Source organism: Globicephala melas, chromosome 20 (assembly GCF_963455315.2).
Source record: "Globicephala melas chromosome 20, mGloMel1.2, whole genome shotgun sequence".
In the NCBI taxonomy this organism is placed as follows: Eukaryota; Metazoa; Chordata; class Mammalia; order Artiodactyla; family Delphinidae; genus Globicephala; species Globicephala melas.
Genome location: NC_083333.1, coordinates 17,443,795 through 17,464,487, shown reverse-complemented (window position 1 = coordinate 17,464,487; position 20,693 = coordinate 17,443,795). Strand labels below are relative to the sequence as shown.

Sequence of the window (20,693 nt, the reverse complement as noted above, 5' to 3'; positions counted from 1 at the left end):
TCATGGACCCAAAGGCTGCTAGAGCACCAGCCATTTCTCTACCCTTCAAGCAAGGGTAGAGAAAGGAGGAGGAGAAGAATGTGTCCCCCTCCCTTTTAATGAAACGTCCCCGGATAGACCACACACTTCTGCTTTTATCTTTTCCTGGAAGTTCATCACAGAACCACACCTAGTGACAAGGGAGGCTGAGAATGGAGTCATTTGGCTTCATGGGAAGCATGGCTTCTCGATTCATAGAAATTTAATAGCGAGCACCTCCCAGTAAGCCTGGCTTGAGACTCTTCCCTTCAGGGCTTTGACTACCCCGCTCCATACCAATCGTACTCTTTCACGAGAGCTCTGCTGTGTCCTATGCAGTTTCAGAGCAGAGCCCAATTACTTTAGGATTCTCCAAATAGCCCATCTCTGCTGTGTCCTGTGCAGTTTCAGAGCAGAGCCCAATTACTTTAGGATTCTCCAAATAGCCCATCTCTGCTGTGTCCTGGACGCCATCAGCAAGACAGTGACCCCTATTGGAAACTGGAGATTCCTTCGACTTGCCTCTCTTTCTTTCCACCTCCCAAGTCATTAACAAGTCTTACTGTTTCATGATGTCTCTTGAATCCTTGTTTCCTTCCTGTCCAGACCTCTCTTCTGACCCCCAGATGAGCATATACAGCTGCCTACCTGACAGTTTGGCTGGGATGTCCAGAGGCATCTCCAAACCGGCCAGACTTTGCCCCCCTCCACCCGATCTCCCTCTTTGATGGTCTCTAGTGTTTTAGTGGATGCCGCTTCACCATCCAGTGAGCTTCACGCTCAGAGTCTGCCTGGATGTGTTTCCTTCTCTCCCCTCTCAGAAGCACCCTAGGTCCCACTGGTTGCTCTTCATCTCCACGCCCGTCACCATGCCTGCAGTTACTGTCAGGGCCGCTGCTGCAGCCTCCTAACTCCTGACCTTTCTTCCTTCCTTTCGTTTTGCATATTGAATCAAGGATGATGTTTAAAAATACAAACCTCATCGTATTACTGTCAGTTTAAAACCTCTCAGAGGTCCTTTACTGGTCTGCATCTTCAGATGAACATCTTTGCTAAGGTCCATACCTGAATGATCTGTTCCTGTTTCCCATTAAGCCTCACGTCCCATCTCTCCTCCCCTTCATCTTGGAATTTCAGCCTTCTCTCACTTCCTTGATCCTGAACTTCCCACCTCAGGACTCCCCCTGCCCTCCTTTCCCCCCTCCCTCTGTTCTTTCATGCAGGACTATTCATTGAACACCTGCCTGCAGGTGAAGATTCCACCGCAGACACCAAGGCTGCAAGAGTGGACAAGAGTTTCCGTTTTACTGGGCGGAACAGTCAAGAAACATGGATAGTCAGGGGCAGTGATAGGAAAGACAAAGAGAATAAAGCAGGGTGATGTGTAATGAGGGACTTGGGTGAGGAAGGCTGTCCTCTTGGAGAAATGACCGCCTGAGGATGACCAGGAAGGAGTCAGCCACAGGGACATCTGGGGCAGGTTCTAGACAGCGGGACCTCCCGAGGACAAGATCTCTGGGGCGGGAAGGAGCCTGGCAGAGTTGAGGAACAGAGAGCACAGGAGATGGAGCAGCGGCCAGCCTGTAGAGCCTTCTAGACCCCAGAAAGGAGTTTGGTGCAGATGGATGGTTTCTAATTTTTATGATTTCATTTAGACCTGCTCTGTCTTATATGCATTTCTCAGCTGTTTTATTCCAAGATGGAGTAAAAGTCTTGTGCGTTTATAAGGCAGAATACATCAGAAATCTTACAAAGTAGAAATGCACCTATCTATTTCCAGCAGCAGCGACCTCGTGGCCGTTAGGTTGTGGGCAGCATTAGACCAATGCTTCGGATTGAAAATTAGAAAAAAATAAGTCTTGCCAATCTCAGGAGCCCCCGACTTGAGCCCTCGGTGGTCTCCTGTGTCTGTGTCTTCTGTGATCTCAGATTTATCTCGTTTATCCACTTGGTGGCATTGTCATTTCTGCAAGGACATCATACCATTTCTTCATCTGAGGCTCAGCTTTTGGTCAGAATTTAGAAAACACAGGAGGCCCTCTGCACTTATGGGTTCATGTTTTGCAATTTAAAATCTCTGTGGCTCCCTGGGCCAACCCGCAAGCTCTGACCCAGTAATGACTCTTGATTTAACAGGACCTCGTGGGATGAGGAGGTCCTGGCAGGTGAGGGAGGTGCAGAGAGTGGGACGTGGCGTCATAATGATGATGTTTCAACCCTTGGAGTCTCTCGTCAGATGCCAGCATCCATGAGTTAATTCAGAACGCTTGTTCAGACCTGTGTCTGTATCATATGGCCCTTGAAGCTCAGGCTTTGCTTTTTAAAAAACTTAAATTGGGCTTCCCTGGTGGCGCAGTGGTTGGGAGTCCGCCTGCCGATGCAGGGGACGCGGGTTCGTGCCCCGGTCTGGGAAGATCCCACATGCCGCGGAGCGGCTGGGCCTGTGAGCCATGGCCGCTGAGCCTGCGTGTCCGGAGCCTGTGCTACACAACGGGAGAGGCCACAACAGTGAGAGGCCCGCGTGCCGCAAAAAAAAAAAAAAAAATTTAAATTGCGTTCCCAGGATTTTACCAGAGTCAAGAAAGCATCCCTTGTAGTTCAGGAGCAGGGATTGGCCGTGGGGTGGCCTGAGGGTGTGGATTTGGTCTTTGGTGCCTGAGAAGAGGAAGTCTGGCACGAAGGCTTCTGAGTATGTGGTCATCAGCACACACGTAGACTCTGACCTTGGCGGGGACCTGGGAGGTCATCAGATTCATCCCCCTTCCCATCCCACTAGCTTCGGACTGTCTGCAATGTGCCCACCATGTGCACATCCTACCAGTGATGGGGAACTCACTACCTTTCAAGAGAACGTCTTTCATTTTCAGAGCTGCCAGCGTGGTCCATTCATCCATTCTTCAAATATATGGAGCGCATCCTAGGTGCTGGGCAGACAGAGCTCAACAAGAAAGACCAGTCCCTGCCCCGGCGGATGGAGCTCACAGTTACGCAGGGGAGACGGAGAATAGACAATGAATGAGTCATTGTGGGCAGCGGGCAGAGCTCTGTAGGAGACAGAGAGAGCGATGGAATAGCAAGTCACCACTGGGGAGGAAGCAGCTGGTCATGGCAGGCCTCTTCCTGCCAGAGTCCCGTGGATGGAGGCTTATAAGATGGGAGAGACCAGCTGTGTGAAGAACTGCAGGAAGAGAATTCCAGAAGGTGATGGAAGGGCCAGGACCCTGAGGCAGGAAGAGTTTGGTGTGTCCACCAGTGCCAGGCTGGCGTGTCTGAGTGTGCTACAGGCAGGAGAGGACGGGCCGACGGCTCGGGCCATGATGCTGAGAAGGACAGCCCAGCCACACTGAAGGGTTTGGAGCAGAAGAGTGGCGTGACCTGACTTGTGTTTTGGAAGTTCATCCTGGCCGTTAACACTGAGAATGTAGAATGCCAGCAAAGCACTTGGATTTGGGCATCTGTGGCTCAGGGCAGAGGTCTGGGCTGGAAATTCAGATTTGGAGTCATCCGTGTCTACGGAGGGTATTTGACATCCTGGTGCCGGGGAGTTGATGAGAGGAGAGGCAGAGGAGCAGAGGTGTCCAGAGTGAGTCCTGTGACACTCCGGCAGCTGATACAGGGTACAGGAGGGAACTGGCAGAGAGGTTGGGGAGGAGGGGCCGGTGATGCGGGGGAAATGCCCTGGGATGCTGTCCTTAACAAAGTACATAGCTGAGGCCACGACTGTCCTCTGAATTTCCAGTAGTTTCTGGATGTCTTCATTCATGCCTGGGGGGCTGGACCTGGGTTTTACAGGTTGCAAGCTTGTCCTCAAGGAGTTTAAACGCCCATCATGTCCCCAGACTGACTTCAAATATTTGGAGGCTGCGGCTTTATCTCCCCAGGGTTTTCCTTTCTCTGTGATGCCTTCTTCTTGCAGTGGCTTTTCTGGTGCTGGTGACAGTCCTTGGCTGTCAGCTGGCTAACGTGCTGCCTCTGGATGGCAAGCATCGGCCCCTTGCTGCTTCTCTGCAGATGGCTCGTGGTTTGGCTTGGCAGGTGGACGAGCAGAGAAGGGGGAACTCTCTCCCTTTGCTGTCCCATTCTTCCTCCTTCCTCCCTATGTTCTGTGGATGCCAAACCTAAAGAAGGGCAGCAGGACCCTTTAATTTGTTAGATTTCAAACATGCTTTTCAACTCCTCAGCACCCCAGTGGATGGGTACCTGGAGTCCCTGCTTTTCTGCACTGGGTCTGCCTCCTACGAGCTGGTTACCTGGGGCAGGTGCCCGGTGGCCTAATAGGGTGAGCGTGGAGGTGGGACCTTGAGTAGGCACCCGTCGCATCCCATGTGTCCTGGAGCCTCTTCCAGTTCAGGATATAATTGTGACAGCGGGTGCGGGGAGGGGAACCTTTGAGCCGGGCCTGGGAAATTGGGTAGAACTTCAGTAGGCATGGGGAGGAGAGAAGAGTGGGTGCTTTCCTATGACTGGTGGGCTGGGGGCTCTTAATTTCCATGATGCTTGGCTTCCTTTTTATATTTTAGGATTAAAAAGGAGAGGGGACCTCTGATTATTTTTATATGGAGAATGCCTTTTAAAGCCAAAGATCGTAAGCCCCCTCCCCCCAGGCATACCCTCCTTCCCTGTACATTTCCATCAGCACAGCTTGCGATCGGGCAGTTAAAATGCCTTTCTCCTTTCCACTGTCATTGTCTGTGGCCCAAACCCGCATGTCCAGGTGGCCTGTTCTTAACAACACCAACAAAAAAGGTTCTCCAATAAGTCAATTTGGAAAACACCATTTAAAAGTTACCCAGGCTATTTTTTTAATGGTAAGACTTCTCAGAGCCTTGAGTACGTCGTTGTACATTGCAGTGTCCGAGGAGGGAGGTTAATATACTTGACCATGGAAGCCACTCCCTCTGTTTTTCTGTTTAATCAGCAACAAGTCTTTGGGAAACACAGCCTAACCTGACTCTCCTGTTACTAGAGTTTTCCAACCAGGGAATAGAGGAAGCTTGAAACAGCTGAATATTTTCAGTAACCTCAGAACCTCAATGGCTGTATTATATTCCCCGTTCAAATCTAAAGACTAGTGAGAATAAGACTTGTGGTATCAAACCACACATATAAATTAGACTCTGGAAAACTAGCTCCTGTGACCATCAGGAAGCCTCTTGGTTAGGAGGGCAGTTAACTGAGTGATGGTGTCAGGTGCAGCCAGAGCGCCTTGAACTTCTATTCACTAGTCATCAGCCAGAGGTTCTGCTGGAGTTGAAATGCCCTCGTGATTGTGCGTTGAAAGAGCCTCCCCCGTGGCCTTCCTCTTCCGCGCGAGCTCCTGGCCAGAGGGAGCTGAAAGCCCCTGTGTAGCTTTCCCCTCTGGCAAGCATCCTGCGTGGGTCACGGGCGAAGTTAGCCTGAGCCCTGGGCCCGATTTCAAAGCTCCCAGCTGGACTGGATGGGAAGAAGCTGGAGCCCTGGGCGAGGACCACGCGGGGCCCCGTATAGGCTGGCACCGGTGAGCGAAGCTTGACAGCCAAGGCCACCTGGATAGGAGGCAGGCCGCTGGGCAAGTCAGCCGTCTCTGGGATGACATTCATCTCGAGGAGGAAGGAGAGCGGTGGTTTGTGGGATGGCAGTGGGTAGGGTAGCCAGGTTTGGGGGTGGGGATCGGCGGGGATCGAGGCCTGGCGGGTCGCCCGCTTTGGGAAGCAGCACAGCATTATGCAAATGGGCGGCACTTACTCCTGCAGTGGTGACTCACCCCCACGGCCTCTTTCCTCCTGGCTTGGCTACCCCCAGTTTATCCTCTGACTCAACGGCCACCGTCCTTCCGTTCACTTCCGGAAAACCTGTTCTCTCTATGGAGTCAGAGAGCTTTTATGAACTGCCCGAGTGGAATGCAAGGTGGGGAGGGGCTGCCAGGGGCGTGGCTCCAGGCTGGGAGTGAAAGAGGCAAAGGAACGCAGCGGGGCTGGTGCACTGAAGAGGGCTGTATCCCTTCTGAGCTCTTAGCTCACCAGATCTAGGCCCTGGGCTAAGAATACAGCTGAGGGGGCAGATGTATTTCCTTCATTGCTTAGCTGCCGCTGGGGCAGGAATCTGACCTTTGGTCATTGGGCATCTCCAGCTTTCCCTGCTGCGGGGGGAGTGGGTGTGCTGGCAGCCACGGCCTGGCCCACGTCAGAGAGCTGTCAGCAGCCCTATTACCTGGCATGCGCATGAGAACAGCAGGTCTGCGAAAGGCTTTTAATTCCTGTGCTTGGCACCAACGTTGGAGGTTACAACGCTGCCCCCGGGGATTCCACGAATAGTTCCCGGGCGCTGATCATGGGCTCTGCTAACGACCCTGAGCTTGTGGTTTGGGAGAAAAGAGTATCACTGCCTTGGGGCTTGGGTAGAAGTTCAGACTCACCACTGGGCACGGTGGTCTCACATGAAGGTTGATCTGTATGAAACAGGACTGCAGTGGACAGGGCTTTCCCTTCCGTCCAGGTCTCTCCACTCTAACAATTGTTTTCTGTACGTCGGATGTGCTTGTCTGTAGCAGAGGCTGGCAAACGATAGCCTGCAGGTCCAGTCGGGTCCACGGCCTGATTCTGTACATAAGATTTTATTAGGTGAACAGGCCACACCCACTCATTTACATATCGACTAAGGCTGATTTTCTGCTAAGGTGGCAAACTTGAGTAGTTGCCACGGAGACCATATGGCCTGCGAAGCCTAAACGATTTACAACCTGACTCGTCACAGATAATTTGCCAACCTCTGTGCTGAAGATCCCGTATGAAATGATAGCAGAGTTGTATTAAAATACTTTTTGGTGTTCCTGTTGGCACCTTATAATAACATGGCTTATGTGGACACGGCTGTCCCCGTTATACATGTACTTGGTGCGGCCCAGGTGGAGATGCCCCAGGTACCATCCTGGAACAGTCTGTAGGTGCTCATTTACCCTGCCCCTCAGCTCAGCCTTTTCATGGGGTTATTTGTACTGTACAGAGCTTTTATATCAACACTTTTATTTGATCGTTACAACAATCCTCTGAGATAGTTAATCCCACTTGTTACAGGAGAGGGATTCGGGGGCAAAAATATGCAAGTAGCCGGTGAAGCCGGGGGTACCCAGGCCTGTTCTGATGGAGGGCGTGGCCTGAGCACGGCTGGGACCACAGCCTGTGGGTTTAACACACGTACTGTCAATATCATTCCTTGCTGAAGAAATCTTTCCTTCTCATCTTGATTTCTTTATCCAAGGGATTATCTGGGATACTATTTTAAAATGTCCCAATTTATGTTGGCTGGTTTGTTTTGAGTTTCTACTTTCTGTTTGCCTTTAGTTGTGTTTACATCATGTCTGCTTTTTTTTGAGATTTATTGAGATTTTTTGGTTGTTGCCTGCTGCAGTTGGCAAGACTGTCCCATGTGTGTTTGAAAATAATTCATAGTCTTTGTTAAAGGGACACACGTGATCTACATAGCTATTAAACTGAATTGGTTAACGCTGTAATACAAATAATCTATATCTTACCGTATTTTGATCTACTTGATTTATCTATTCTGAGAGAGCTATGCTTAAATCTTCCACTGTGATTGTTAGCTTTATCAATTTCTTCTCAAATTTCAGTTATTTTTTGCTTTATTTTTTTTCCAGGCCATGCTATTATATGCATAGAAATTTATGACTTTTATTTCTTCATGGTAAACTGGATCTTTCCTCACTGGCCATTTTCCTCTTTTTCAATTTGAATCCCGTCCGCCTGATGCTATTATTACTGTACGTTTTTGTTAATATTTGCCTGGTGTCTCTTTTCAAAATCTTTTGATTTTCAACTGTTGTTGGTTTTAGGTATATCTCTTGTATCAGGCTACAGATACAAATGACGTAATTCAAGATGGAGTTCCACATCTTATAATGAGTGACCTGAACCCATTCACACATGCTGTGATTGATATAGTTGGACTTGCTCTCAGCGTGTATGTGTGTTACTTATTGTGCTTAGGGTTGAAAACTTGCTTCTTCAACTCTGTATCCCCAGAACAAACCAGAGAGCTTGGCTCGAAACAGTAGGTGTACAGCCAAGACCCATTGAATAAAAACTTCCTTGACTTCCTGATTGGGATCTGATGTGAGAAACAGCTTACGGAAAGCTAACTCAATTGTAATGAGCTTGGCACTAAAATTCAAGTTCCTGGTGAAAGAGTTTCGAGAAGAATTTCATTACGTTATTAAATCTAAGGGACTTCTCCTATTGATGTAGACTTAACATGTATGATTTTGAGTTTTCTCTAAATATGAGGTCTGGCGGAAGCTCCTGGTGTTAATGATAGGTAAAGACTTTAGGGAAAGATCTCAGAATCAGAGAGGGAAATCTAGGATGTCACCTGCACCAGCTGTGCCCCTTCTGAGGGTGTGCCTTGAAGGCCACTCCGCAGCAAAATAGAATCACTGTTTTAGTTCTAGATTTGGGGCTCAGATTTCTTTGTTTCCAGCTTCACCTACCAAAGTGCTGGATAATTGCTTTATTACAAAAAAATGATATTATGGCAGCACTGGCTTTGTTGCAGACCACTCCTTCAGAAGAAGTGCTACGCTGGGCATAGTGGTTCAATTAGAGATATAAAAATGAAGTTGGGATGGCTCACAACGCATTAGACATCCTTTTCGAACCTTAATTGACAAAGAAATTGCAAAGATAAAAGCAGCGTATAGTCCATCACGGTGGAAAGAACACTAGACTAGAATTAGGGGCCTCCCAGCTTTGGCTGTGCCAGTGGGGCTCATCCAGACATCTCTGGAAATCTCGGTCAGTACAAAGGCGTGGGTTAGTTGATCCCTCAGGCTTCTTCCAACTCTAAAATGCTTCCGATCTCAGTCTGGAAAAATGTCTGTGTCTGTGAAACTCGAGTCACAGTTACCCTAACCAGTACCCTTAAAATTCTGCCTTGAGCCACTCGCAGCTCAAACCAGGTTCACCTCTGTGAGTTATTGGACTTCCCTGGCAGCCCAGTGGTTAAGACTCTGTGCTTCCACTGCGGGGGCCTGGGTTCGATCCCTGAATGGGGAGCTAAGATCCCGCATGCTGCGTGGTGTGGCCAAAAAGAAAAAAAAAAAAAGGGAACATCTTCGCGAGTTATTGATGGTAAACCATCGCGATTTCACAGCTTTTTCTACTGTGTTAAGCACTGGTGTGTGTTTTTCTAAGCCAAGGCCCGTTAAGCCATTACTGAGTGGAGAGGATCAAACCTGGGTCTTCTCTAATTGATCTTTCTTGTTGAGAGCAGCGCCCGCCCCAGTGATTCTCAGGTGCTTGGAAGGAAGGATGCAGGCGACAGGTTGGCAGGGCCCCTGGAGGTCTCCTGGGGGCACACTGCAAGTTCCCCTCTCTGGTGTTAAGCCCAGGTTGTTGCCTCTTGTCCGTTGCTTCCTGAAATGACCTTCATTTGCAGTAGATGGTGAACTACAGAGTTCCCTTCCTTGCCTGAATTTCAGTTGGGTGCCTGGAGATTTGATCTAAGGCTGGGGGTTCAGCAAAGATGAGGAAGGGTCATCCGTGGTGCTATCTGATGGTCGGACTGAGCACCCACTGCTCTGAGATCAGCGTGACTGAGGGAGAGCAGAGGCGTTCATAGCTAAATAAAGCATGCTCTTCCCATCAGCATTTTCTTGCGACTTTCTACAGAATTAGTCTTGGCTCCAATAGCATTTGCGTCTTCCCAGCCATCCCCACGGTCTCTCTGTCTCCTTGGGGGATGCTAATATTTTGAACAGTGGTTTGGAACTATTCTCAGAATCCAGGGACTCCAAGAAGCCCTTCGAACCCCCGAGGGCAGGGAGGGAGGAGGCAGAGGGCGGGGCTCAGAGCCCCTTGAACGCACACACATCTGTGTAAGTAACACATTTGGCTAGAAGACTGGAAGGGAGTTCAATGTATTTTAACTGGAGTTTAACTCCTTGCGGTGGGACTAGGTAGTGTCTTAGAGCCTTTTCTTAAAACGTCTACAATTAAACACGTTTTAATACCTTTTTTTTTCCCTCCAAAAGAAAACAGGAAATAAAGAATGACTTTTAAGAGTGGGAAGGTGAATAGTCCGACTTCTGTTCACAGGAGGGATGCGGCTGCTGCCCGGGGCGGGGGGGGGGGGGGGGGGGGCGGGGGTGGGTGGGTGGGGAGTGGCTTTCAGCTGTCCTGGTGCCCCGGGCCCCGCCCCCCGCGGCAGAGCCCCGCCTCCCCGCGCCCCGCGCCCGGGCTTTTCCTAACCCAATGTCTCCTCCCTCAGAATGGCTGCAGTCTGTCCAGGCCACCATGATCCTGTCCATCATCTTCAGCGTTCTGTCCCTGTTCCTGTTCTTCTGCCAGCTCTTCACCCTCACCAAGGGGGGCCGGTTTTACATCACGGGAGTCTTCCAGATCCTTGCTGGTAAGTCGGAGATGACTGAGTCCATGAGGGGGCTGGGCACCCCCAGACTGCAGCACGATCAGTCAGAAGGGCGTGGCTCAGAATGACTGGCGTGCAGGAGTCCTCCCCGTGGATGGACTTCATACAGCACAGGTGTGTGTGTGTGTGTGTGTGTGTGTGTGAATCTGGGAACTCTCCACTTCTCCATGGAACGGGGTGCATAGGAAACAGGGCTAGGGGTTCTGGAAGGAGGGTCCCTAACCTGGGGCGGAGCTACAGTTTGGACATATCATCAGAGGTAAATGCTGAGGATGTCGGTAGAGCACAGGCCAGTCTTGAGGGTGGATTTCTGTAGCTCACGTTATGCCCCGGGACCATCCCTGCTTCAGCATGGAAATGGCCCCGATCTGCTGCCGAGGCTGCTCTCAGGTACCTGTCGCCTACCTCTAAGCAGTGATGGAGTCACCTGACAAATTCTTACTCTGCTTTACTCTGGCCCCTGGAGTCCACCAGCCTCCGACTTACTGGTGTCTTCCTTTCGGCATGTGTAACACACCATCGGTTCCAGGTTATCGACACGCACCGTGTGCAGAGTCCTAGACGTGACGCCTTCCAGCTCTTGTCTCTGGATTCTGGCCATTGTCTCACTTTGTTTCCTTTTATCCTTCTGTCCGTTGATGGCCAGTGGACTGAGTCAGCAGAGCACTGGAGAGACATAGGAAGCAGGTGTGGTGGATTCTACAGTCCAGGCTAATAACTCTTAAAATCTGTATGTGCCAGAGTACGTCTGGGGACTGTGAAATGTTCTCAATTCTGGCCCCTGAGTGGGCAGGGGTGTAGCATCTCTTGTTTAGTTGCTGAAGCACCACCATGACTCATGAGCAGTCATTGGAGGGTTGAAAACAGCGCAAAAGTCCTGGATGGATGGATGGATAGACGGGTGGATGGATGGGCAGGCAGAGCTCATGGCTTACATAGGTTTGTATGGCAAGACACAACCTGACGTTGAATGTCGATGACCCTTTTCTAGAAGCCAGAGACTTACGCTTTACTGGAAAAAGTAAGTAAACTAGAGAACCATTTCACATCAAATTCCTAAATACAACATGTCAATGTGCACAGTTTGGGATTTCAAAACCAAACAGTGCTTTGCTACTTGATTTTATCAAGGTTTTATTATATCAGCCAAGCTTCTGGGAGTGTTGCCAGCTTTGCTAAATTACCAATTCTTCAGTGAGATATCATTTCTGGGTACATTAGGAACAGTGATCATTATTCACCCCATTTCCAGAAGTAGCACAGAAAACTAGAATATCTTCTGAGATTTCCTTTTAGGCTCCCTGCTTGCAGTTTGATATCAATGGTGATCCTGTCCATGGTATCAATGATTATATCCTCAAGAAAAAGTGATATAAAATACTTATATTTGATCTATACGCACTCGTTATTTTACTGATAAAGAAACTGAGACTGGGAGGGCTAAATGAACACGTAGCTCATGCAAGGACACCGGGTGCCCCCATTTCTTCCCATCCCACGTGGACTGAATACATTTAGAGATTCAGAATCCACCCGAGTTTTTAAGGAACGCAACATCCAAGGCAGAAACTCTGCTTTTGATATGATCTTTCATTGAACCTGATTGACCGTGGAAGATGAGTTCAAATCTACCCCATTTATGATTCTCAAGTTCCCAAACATCTGTGATGAATGAGTCTATACCACCAGGACTAGTCAGACTGGAAACATTGGACAGAGCGAACTTACTTTTGAAGGGACATCTCAGGGCAGGGAGTGCCTCATCTTCATTTTTCCAACTGAGATATTTTAGCTTAAAAGTCTCTAACATTGTCTTTTTAGCAAGGTCATTTTCGGTCAAAAACCAAAGTCCAGAGATAAGTACTTCGTTCAACCCAAACGCTCTTAGGTACTGAGATTTTGCTAATCTTCCAAAGTTTGTTTACTCATTCCTCCTCGTTTCACTGTTTGGATTCTTCTCCAAACTCAGTCCAAGCCTTCTAGAACTCTGCCATGAAAACCTCCGGATATAGAAGCACATGGTTTGTTCTTGCGTTATCCCCTTCAAATCTAGCTTCTTATCTCTCCCGAGACCTAGTTTTCGGTTATCGGTTTGTCAGTTTAGCGGTCCATCTGTGAATAGGAAGTTGTCTGGAGGTTGAAGTGTTGATCCAGAGTAGCGGTTGTACTTTGTACGTCCTAAGAATGTTCTGTGCTTGTTCCGTCCGGTCAAAAGGACCTGAGAGAGCTAGTCTTCTAGAAACCTCAGCTCTCTAGAATGTTGTGTTTGAACTTGCTGTAGGGTCTTCCCACTAAACTTGGGATATAAGAGAGTGGGGACTTCCCTTAGAGATTTCCAAACTTCAGTGTCTGACAACCCTGCTCATGTGTGTTTCCTATCTCACGGCCTATGAAGGATTCAGTAACTAGAGAGACAGTTAGGGAAGGGTTGTTGGGGATGAGAAATTACCCCTTAATATCAAGGAACAAATCAGAAAAGCAAAAACAATCAGAAAACAAAAAGGAGAGTAGAAAGGAGGGAGGGAGGGAGGGAGGAAAGAAGGAAGGAAGGAAGGGAGGAGCCCTTCCATCATGGGATGTGCAATCTACAAGTGGGTTGTGGCCACCATAGCTGGGATCCACGCAGGGCAGATGCTTCTTGAAACACTGAAGCCTGTTGTGTGGAAGCCTCCAAACTATGCTGAGTGTCCCAGGGGCTGTCAGGGCCGGATCGTCTCTGCGTAGCTTCCTTCTGGAGGGCCCAGCTGTGGACTTTTTAAACACACGCGTGAGCATGCAGGAAGGGCAGGTGAAAGGCGTGTGGGGCTCTTTGGCTGATTGCAGACTTGGGAGCCGTCTCTGCCTGGCTCTAGATGACTGACTTGCCTGTGCTTGTGGGGCTGCCTGTCTCACTGCATCATCTCTTCTCCACTTATAATAAGCTGCGAGTCTCACCTTTAAGAACTGTCTTTCCTTGATTACATACTTCTTAGGTTGGCTGCTGCTTCTTTTTTTTTTTTTTTTGCGGTACGCGGGCCTCTCACTGTTGTGGCCTCTCCCGTTGCGGAGCACAGGCTCCGGACGCGCAGGCTCAGTGGCCATGGCTCACGGGCCCAGCCGCTCCGCGGCATGTGGGATCTTCCCGGACCGGGGCACAAACCCGTGTCCCCTGCATTGGCAGGCGGACTCTCAACCACTGCGCCACCAGGGAAGCCCAGGTTGGCTGCTTCTTGAAGACGTTTTGAGAGGCTCCGTCATCTAGTTGGGTGCTCCTCAATCTCAGCTGCAGACCAGAATCACCTTTTGTGAGAAAGGGGGTGCTTTTAAAAAACGCTGGTGCTCAGGCTTCATCCCCAGAGAGTCTCATTTAAGAGTTCTTGGAGGCTTCCCTGGTGGCGCAGTGGTTGAGAGTCTGCCTGCCGATGCAGGGGACGCGGGCTCGTGCCCCGGTCCGGGAAGATCCCACATGCCGCGGAGCGGCTGGGCCCGTGAGCCATGGCCGCTGAGCCTGCGCGTCCGGAGCCTGTGCTCCGCAACGGGAGAGGCCACAACAGTGAGAGGCCCGCGTACCGCAAAAAAAAAAAAAAAAAAAGAGTTCTTGGGCAGGGCTGCTCCCTGGTGACTCTGATGTCCATCCAGAGTTGGGCACCACTGTTGCAGCCATTAACCTGCCCTAATCCCACTGTAAGTTCTTCTAGGATGATTTACAGAGCTCATCCTATCCACGAGCCATCAATTCTTCTAAACCCTCTTCTTAGAGAAGGACCGTCCTGATCCTGTATCTGGATTTTGGAGTCATTCTTATTTTCAGGACCTGCAGCCATCTGTTCCCAGACAGTGCTTACCCTGGCCCCGGCTCTGCTGGGTTGAGTGGCACAGGATGGGAAAGCATCACGGAGATACAGACTATGTTTTGATTTATTTCACGAGTCACACCCAGCGGCGAGCTCCACGCACACCTCCTAGAACGCCCTGAATGTCCCACTTGTTGGGTGACTGGGTAATGTGTTCCCTTGGCAGAATTAAACTCAGGCCACCTGTGTAGTTTCTGCAATTTGTGTTTATTGTGATTACGAGGAACAGCAAGGATGGTAGGAAACTCCTTTTAAAAGTGACTTTTACTTTTTCTGTTTGTTTTGTTCCTTTTCTTTCATACACATTGAGGTGGGTAGAGAGCATTTAGAATGAAAATCTGGGGGAGGAATAAAAGCCCAGTGCCCTCCCTGTTCTGTGGTTCCAAGACAGCTTAAGTCGGAGACCACGTTAAGAAACACCAGTTCTGGGCGAATCATCCCAGATGTTGCCCTGGCTGGGCCCAGATGGGCATCTAGTAATGCTGTGGGCGACTTGCAAGGCTGCAGAAATCACACGGAGGCTGAGAATGGAAAGGGGGCTGGCGGCACAGAGGAGGCTCGGTGTGGGTGGGACAGAGAGCCCAGTGCTCTCCGGGTAATGGACCTTCCAGCCTCTTCCTTCTCTACCTCGTGGCCTGAAGGGCGAGGTGGGGAGAGACAGGGGCCTCGCTCACGGAACGAGCTCCAGGGAGGCGCTCCCGCTGCCCATCTCGGTGGTCTCCCCCAGTGCTCACTCCCTAGCCAGCCCCACCCAGGCTCCTGGCTTCGCTCCAGGCTCTGAGCTGCTTTGGCAGAGGTCACGGATGTACACGGACGGCCATTTGCTGACTCCCTCCCCTGCTTTCGATACTGTTGCCATCTCTCTCCTTGAAACTGTACTTCCTCAGCTTGCAAGACCATTTCCCCAAGTTCCCTAAGTTAACCCACCAGGCAGTCACGCCAGAGCCGCCCACCCCCACCCCAGTCCACCACCGGCTCCTCCGTCGTGTGGCATCACACCTAGATATTGTGCTCATTTCTTTTCTTTTACTTGCAAACACCATTGCTGGGCAAAAGCCAACTCACGCACCTTCCTGTCCCCGATCTTGGCCCCACCTCTAAATCTGGGGCGGTCTTTCTGGACACGCCTCTGATCCTGTTTCTCCTCCACAAAAGCTGTGCTTCCCTCCACAACCTCGTCAAGTGCCCTGGTGGCCCTCTCTTCCAGCCTCCATCACAGAGACTCTGAGTGGGACCCGCTGGTGGTGTCCACGGGGCCCTCCGTCCTCCTTGCCACGCTCGTGGTCTCCCTTCTATCTGGGATTTCCTTCACACCTTTCAGCACCTGGCCACCTCTTCCACATCCTTTAGACCCCGGTCAAGCCCCGTGTCCCCTTTCAGGATTCCCCAGGCCCCTGATCGATCTGTGCTCTCAGGGCATCCGGTGTGTTTCTCTCTCCTTTCCTTGGAATCACATCCTACTCTCTTGGAAGTCTCTACTGCTGTGTCTGTTTCCGGATGACACTCACCTTGAAGGTGGGGACCACGTCTTGTGGATCTCAGTGCACTCAGCGTCCAGAATGGTACCCGCACATGCCAGGTGCTTATTCCATGTTGACTGAACCGAACAGAATGGAGATGAGGAAGCCTAGAGAACCCCCTCCCTTCCTTCCTCTGCCTTTGGTCTCTTGGGGACTCCCTTCTAAAGATGCCGGGCTCTGATTGTTCACCTGTGGCTGCTGTCACCATTAAAGGGGGCTCGAGGCCTGGTCTTCGGGGAGCATGTCTAGTGATGCAGACCCAGCCATGCTGAGGCAGGGGGGAACTCTTGGGAAGTCTTGAGCGGCCAGCATTTCTGTGTTGTCTGGACAGGGTCAGGGCCTTTCCACGTACAGCTGACCTTTGCTCCCAGACGCAGGCCCCTCCCTGCTCATCTCTGGGGAGGGCAGCACACCTGCGTGTAGTCGGTGGCCTCACTTACCTTCTCCACGGAGACCTTCAAAAACGCATCTCCACCTACTGGTGGCCAAGAACGCGAATCACAGTCCCGTTATTGGGAGAAGTGTTTGACTTTTCGGGACTCACTACCTGCTCTGTATTCCGGGGCTCGTCTGTTGCTTTGCATACAGACAGCCTTGTAATGATATATTCCCTAAAGCATCAGTCTCCCGACAACAGTAATTATAAAGCGTGTATCCTCTTGTTGACTTTGCAAGTGTACAAGCATGTGGATTCTCGAAGCAAAGCATAAATCCCTTTACTTCTGAGATTCTCCCAGGGCGAATGTCATATAATTAAGCCACTGAGTTAGTCACTGCACTTGTGTGTCCTGTCTCTCTCGCTCCCCCCAGGTCATAGACAAAGTGTTTTTTCTTTGCTATTTTCTCTTTGCTGGGGAAATCTGGACACAGCTGGTCCACGCAGCTATCACTACATTGCTCATGCTGTTGCTGGCTAGACACACGCCCCATTTGAAAGATGATGGACACTGTCTTGCCCTTCCGATGCTCTGCTTACATCTCACCCTCTCCCTTGCTCTTGCCTCGCCTTTGAGGCTCTGCCATCATTAGGTAGGTCAGATATAGCCTAAGAGACAGGCAAGAATTAGCACTTTGGAGAGGTGAGCTATAGACCTCGAGGTTCAGCAGATCGAAACCGCAGTTTCCCTCCTGTGACCATTGGCCATCTATGACTTCCCTGCGGAAACAGATGTCTTCCCGTCTCCTGGGCTATCTGTAGGTGGCAGGTCCTGGAGCTGATGCCCCTGTGGTCCCAAGACTGTTGTGTGGCTCTCTCGACGGGGGCCAATGGAGTGGGTGTTTTCTCTCTCTGACTTGCAGAAGGACAATCTTATCGGGGCAGTGAATGTTACACAGTCCCACTTCTGCACTTTGTTCAAACAGAGTCGCAGTGTCCAGTTAAATAACCCAAATAGCAGTGAGGTTAGATGTAGGTGGTCCGGGCCTTGGGGGGCTCTGGACCCACAGGCATCCCACATGCGTTCTGGACTTATAATAGAGTCAGTCAGAGCCTGTCAAAGCCCCTGTGTTCAGGAGCGGACAGAGCAGGCTTTGTGCCGCTCTGGGCTGGGGTGCTCACGTCACTGGACTCCTCCCTGCAGGGATGCTGACCGTCACCGTGGGCATGGACCGTCACGCTTGAACTTGCCTGCTTTGTGGGATCTCAGTGGAGGATTTTCTTGTCCCTCCACCAAGGCTCTGTGGTAGACAAGGAAGGGGTTGCCTGACCTGCCTGCGGATCTGATGCCCTTTCACCTTTGTTTGGGCTTTAGACCAACCTTGGGGGACCAAGAACAGTTGAAAGGGACCAGGCACCACGCAGCTTGCCCGTGACCACCTCCTTTCTCTGCAGCGTCCTTCCCCCCTTTCCTCTCCACGTGTTCTTCTGTCTGCCTAGTGGGGCCCGTGGGCGTTGCTTGCTTGGTCTCTGATGTAGCGATCCTGCTAAGGAGGTCAGCATGGCGTTCCACCCCTGTGCTCGGCGTGAGTGCCGCGCAGATAACGGTGAGGTGTCCCTTTCCCTGATTTCAGAGGATGCCGCCACCCATCTGTGGAGTGGTTTACCGGCTTCCAGGGGCTCCCACACCCAGCCATCCTTGCAAAGACATAGGTGGGCTTCTCTTGCCACCCGAATTCTCGCTGGGCCCCTCGTGTCAACTGGCAGTGGGTGACGGTTAAAGGAAATGAGGAGGAAAGAGGAGGGGAGACCTTGGAAGCCATGGTCTGGGTCACATAGATTGGACACAGAGAGCAGATCGCTTCCTGGGTTCCTGTACCTTTGAGCCCCTCCTGCCAGTTCTGGATCTGGTGGCAGATTCCTGCCTGAGATGGACGTGCCCTCTCTTCCTGCAGCCCGTATCCTTCTCCCTAAGAAAGAGAGAAGGGTGCCCTGGTGTGTGTGTGTGTGTGTGTGTGTGTGTGTGTGTGTGTGTGTGTGAGGTGGGTCGAGTCTGGGAGGAGAGCAGGGTGGGTGGGGCAGGTGCTCCGGGTCCCATGGAGTCTGGTTTGGGGGTGGTGCAGGGTCTCCGCTCCATGACCCCTCCTGCCCCCAGCTGGTCCCTCTCCTTCCCAGGTCTGTGTGTGATGAGCGCGGCATCCATCTACACGGTCAGGCACCCGGAATGGCATCTCAACTCGGAGAACTCCTACGGCTTTGCCTACATCCTGGCTTGGGTGGCCTTCCCACTGGCCCTCCTCAGCGGCGTCATCTATGTGATCTTGCGGAAACGTGAATGAGGCACCGGGACAGGACGTCCGAGGGTCTGAGCGCACGCAGGGAGGGAGGAAGTAAACCAGAAGCCAGGAAAAAAAAGGAGCTAGCCAAAAAACCCAAACTCAAACCAAACCAAACAGAGAGCAGGTGCGGGGGGTGGTTAGTGTTGATTGAAGATGTATATAATATCGACGGTTTATAAAACCTATTTATAACACTTTTTACATATATGTACATAGTATTGTTTGCTTTATGTGTTGACCGTCAGCCTTGGGTTGAACCTTAAAGTAGCTAAGGAACTTGACATCCTAACCGTATAATCAAGCTCAGTTTTTTTGTTTGTTTGTTTTTGTTTGTTTTGCCCAGAAATAAAATAAGTCCATCTTGCCCCTTCCCTTTCATCTGAAAGAAGATGCCTCCCTCCCACTCCACCTCATTTAGAAAACCAAAGTGTGGACAGAAACCCCAAATGGCCCAAAGCCCTTTTACTGTGGGTGACCCAGTGCGTCACACACAGACATGCACTGCCCACGCCTCTGTGTGCAGCCTTACCTGCACTCGGACAGAACCCCCAAACTGGAGCCCTCGGAGAATCACGACTTGTGGCTTTGGAATACTTGCCCTTGAAGGGGGGTGTCCCGGTCACGCATCTAGGTGAGAAATTGGTGACAACAAACCTAAGAAGTGGTGCTATGTATTTACCATTCCTTGTGATCACTAATCGTCTAAACGCCTCACTGGAAATTCAATTAACCATTTTACAGCATGAAGTCGAACGGAGACCTGAATAATTCTGTGTAAGATAAATGGTTTATAACCACATTTGTACCTAGCTAGGCTGCTGTTATTACTATAATGAATAACAAACCACCGCCTTTATCACTCCCACGTTTTCCTTATGGTCGGAGCATCAGGACAAGCTTCTAGACCCCCTGGGACAGTGGTTCCTGGGATGCAGCACGGTCTAGACTGTCCTCTGACTCCAAGGACTGTCTGGCAATGACTCGTACTGGCCACCAACTGTAGATGTATATACGGTGCCCTTCTGATGCTAAGACTCCAGACCTTTTTTTTTTTTTATATATTTTCTGCTTAGCTTTTTCTGATTTTATACCAACTGTGTGGACTAAGATGCGTTCAAATAAACATCAGAGTAACTCACTGAGCTCTTGTGGGTTTTTGTGGGTGAGGGTGCGAGGTGCGTGTCGGAGCAGAGGGAAGAGGGTCACGGAGCCGCTGGTGGGCAGATGACCTGGGTTGCTCTGGCGTCTTTGGACATCCGTGATGGAAGAGCTTCTCCCTTCCAAGGTTTCCAGCAGAGACCCGCTTTCTCTGTTTTGACTCGGATAGATTGGGTAAAGTGGCACAGATGGCCACAAGGTGATTGAAAAAACTGGGAATTTCACTTTACGTGCTTGAACTTTGAAACTACACATGTTTATGTCATAAGGTTTCTTTTATAGCATTTAACTAAAAATTAATAATTAAGAACAAAGAAGAACAGAAATGGCCCAAATCTCACCATTTAGGTAACACTTTTGGCATTAAAAAAAGTAATATACATCCAGGATCACGACATGCGAAAGCCTCTTTTCCCCCTCTTTTCCATAGTCTCTCGCCAAAGGTAACCAGAAGACATAGTTTATGATTTCTGCCAGGAAGAAATGCAGTGCCCACACAGATGCATCCATTCAAGTATTTGTAAAATTTACGCAAAATGGAGAAAAGTACTCACGTTCTTCTGCACCATGCTGTTCTTCTCACCTAAGGATATAAAGTGGAGATCTTTCTATAGGAACACACACCTTGTTCTATTTAGCGAGCTCTGTTTCAGTCTTTCCAATCTGCCTAGTATTTCACTGTGTAGCTGCACACTTATTTACCAGTCCCTCAATGATAAACACTTTGATTGTGTCCTGGTTTTTATTATTACCCAAAATGCTTCAGTGAACATGCTTACACACGAATATTGGTGCATTTTAAGAGTACATCCAAGGGCTAAATTCCTGGTAAGGATATTACCAAGACAAAGGGCATGCATCTTTTTAAAAAGTATAATAGGTATGGCCAACTTTGCCTCCAGAAAAATTGGACCAACTCTGTGCTCTTTTTCTACACATAACTCACACAACTCTGTGCTCTTTTTCTACACATGCCCCAAACAGAGGCATGTTAAACTAAAAAATCTTGAGTAGAAACAGGGACTTGCTA

At 50.1% G+C, this 20,693-nt stretch overlaps 1 protein-coding gene across 3 annotated transcripts in view; it reads left to right on the top strand.

Moving 5' to 3' along the window:
• The window catches only part of PMP22 (peripheral myelin protein 22), a 32,057-nt gene extending 12,427 nt beyond the window's left edge, over positions 1–19,630 (top strand). For all 3 annotated transcript variants that reach the window (XM_070044493.1, XM_030861370.3, XM_030861369.3), the window contains 2 exons: positions 10,279–10,419; positions 18,342–19,630. In XM_070044493.1, the coding sequence (XP_069900594.1) occupies positions 10,279–10,419; positions 18,342–18,505 (305 nt within the window). In that variant the 3' untranslated portion in view covers positions 18,506–19,630. The remainder of the gene's footprint in view (positions 1–10,278; positions 10,420–18,341) is intronic.
• The last annotated feature ends 1,063 nt before the right edge of the window (positions 19,631–20,693 follow it).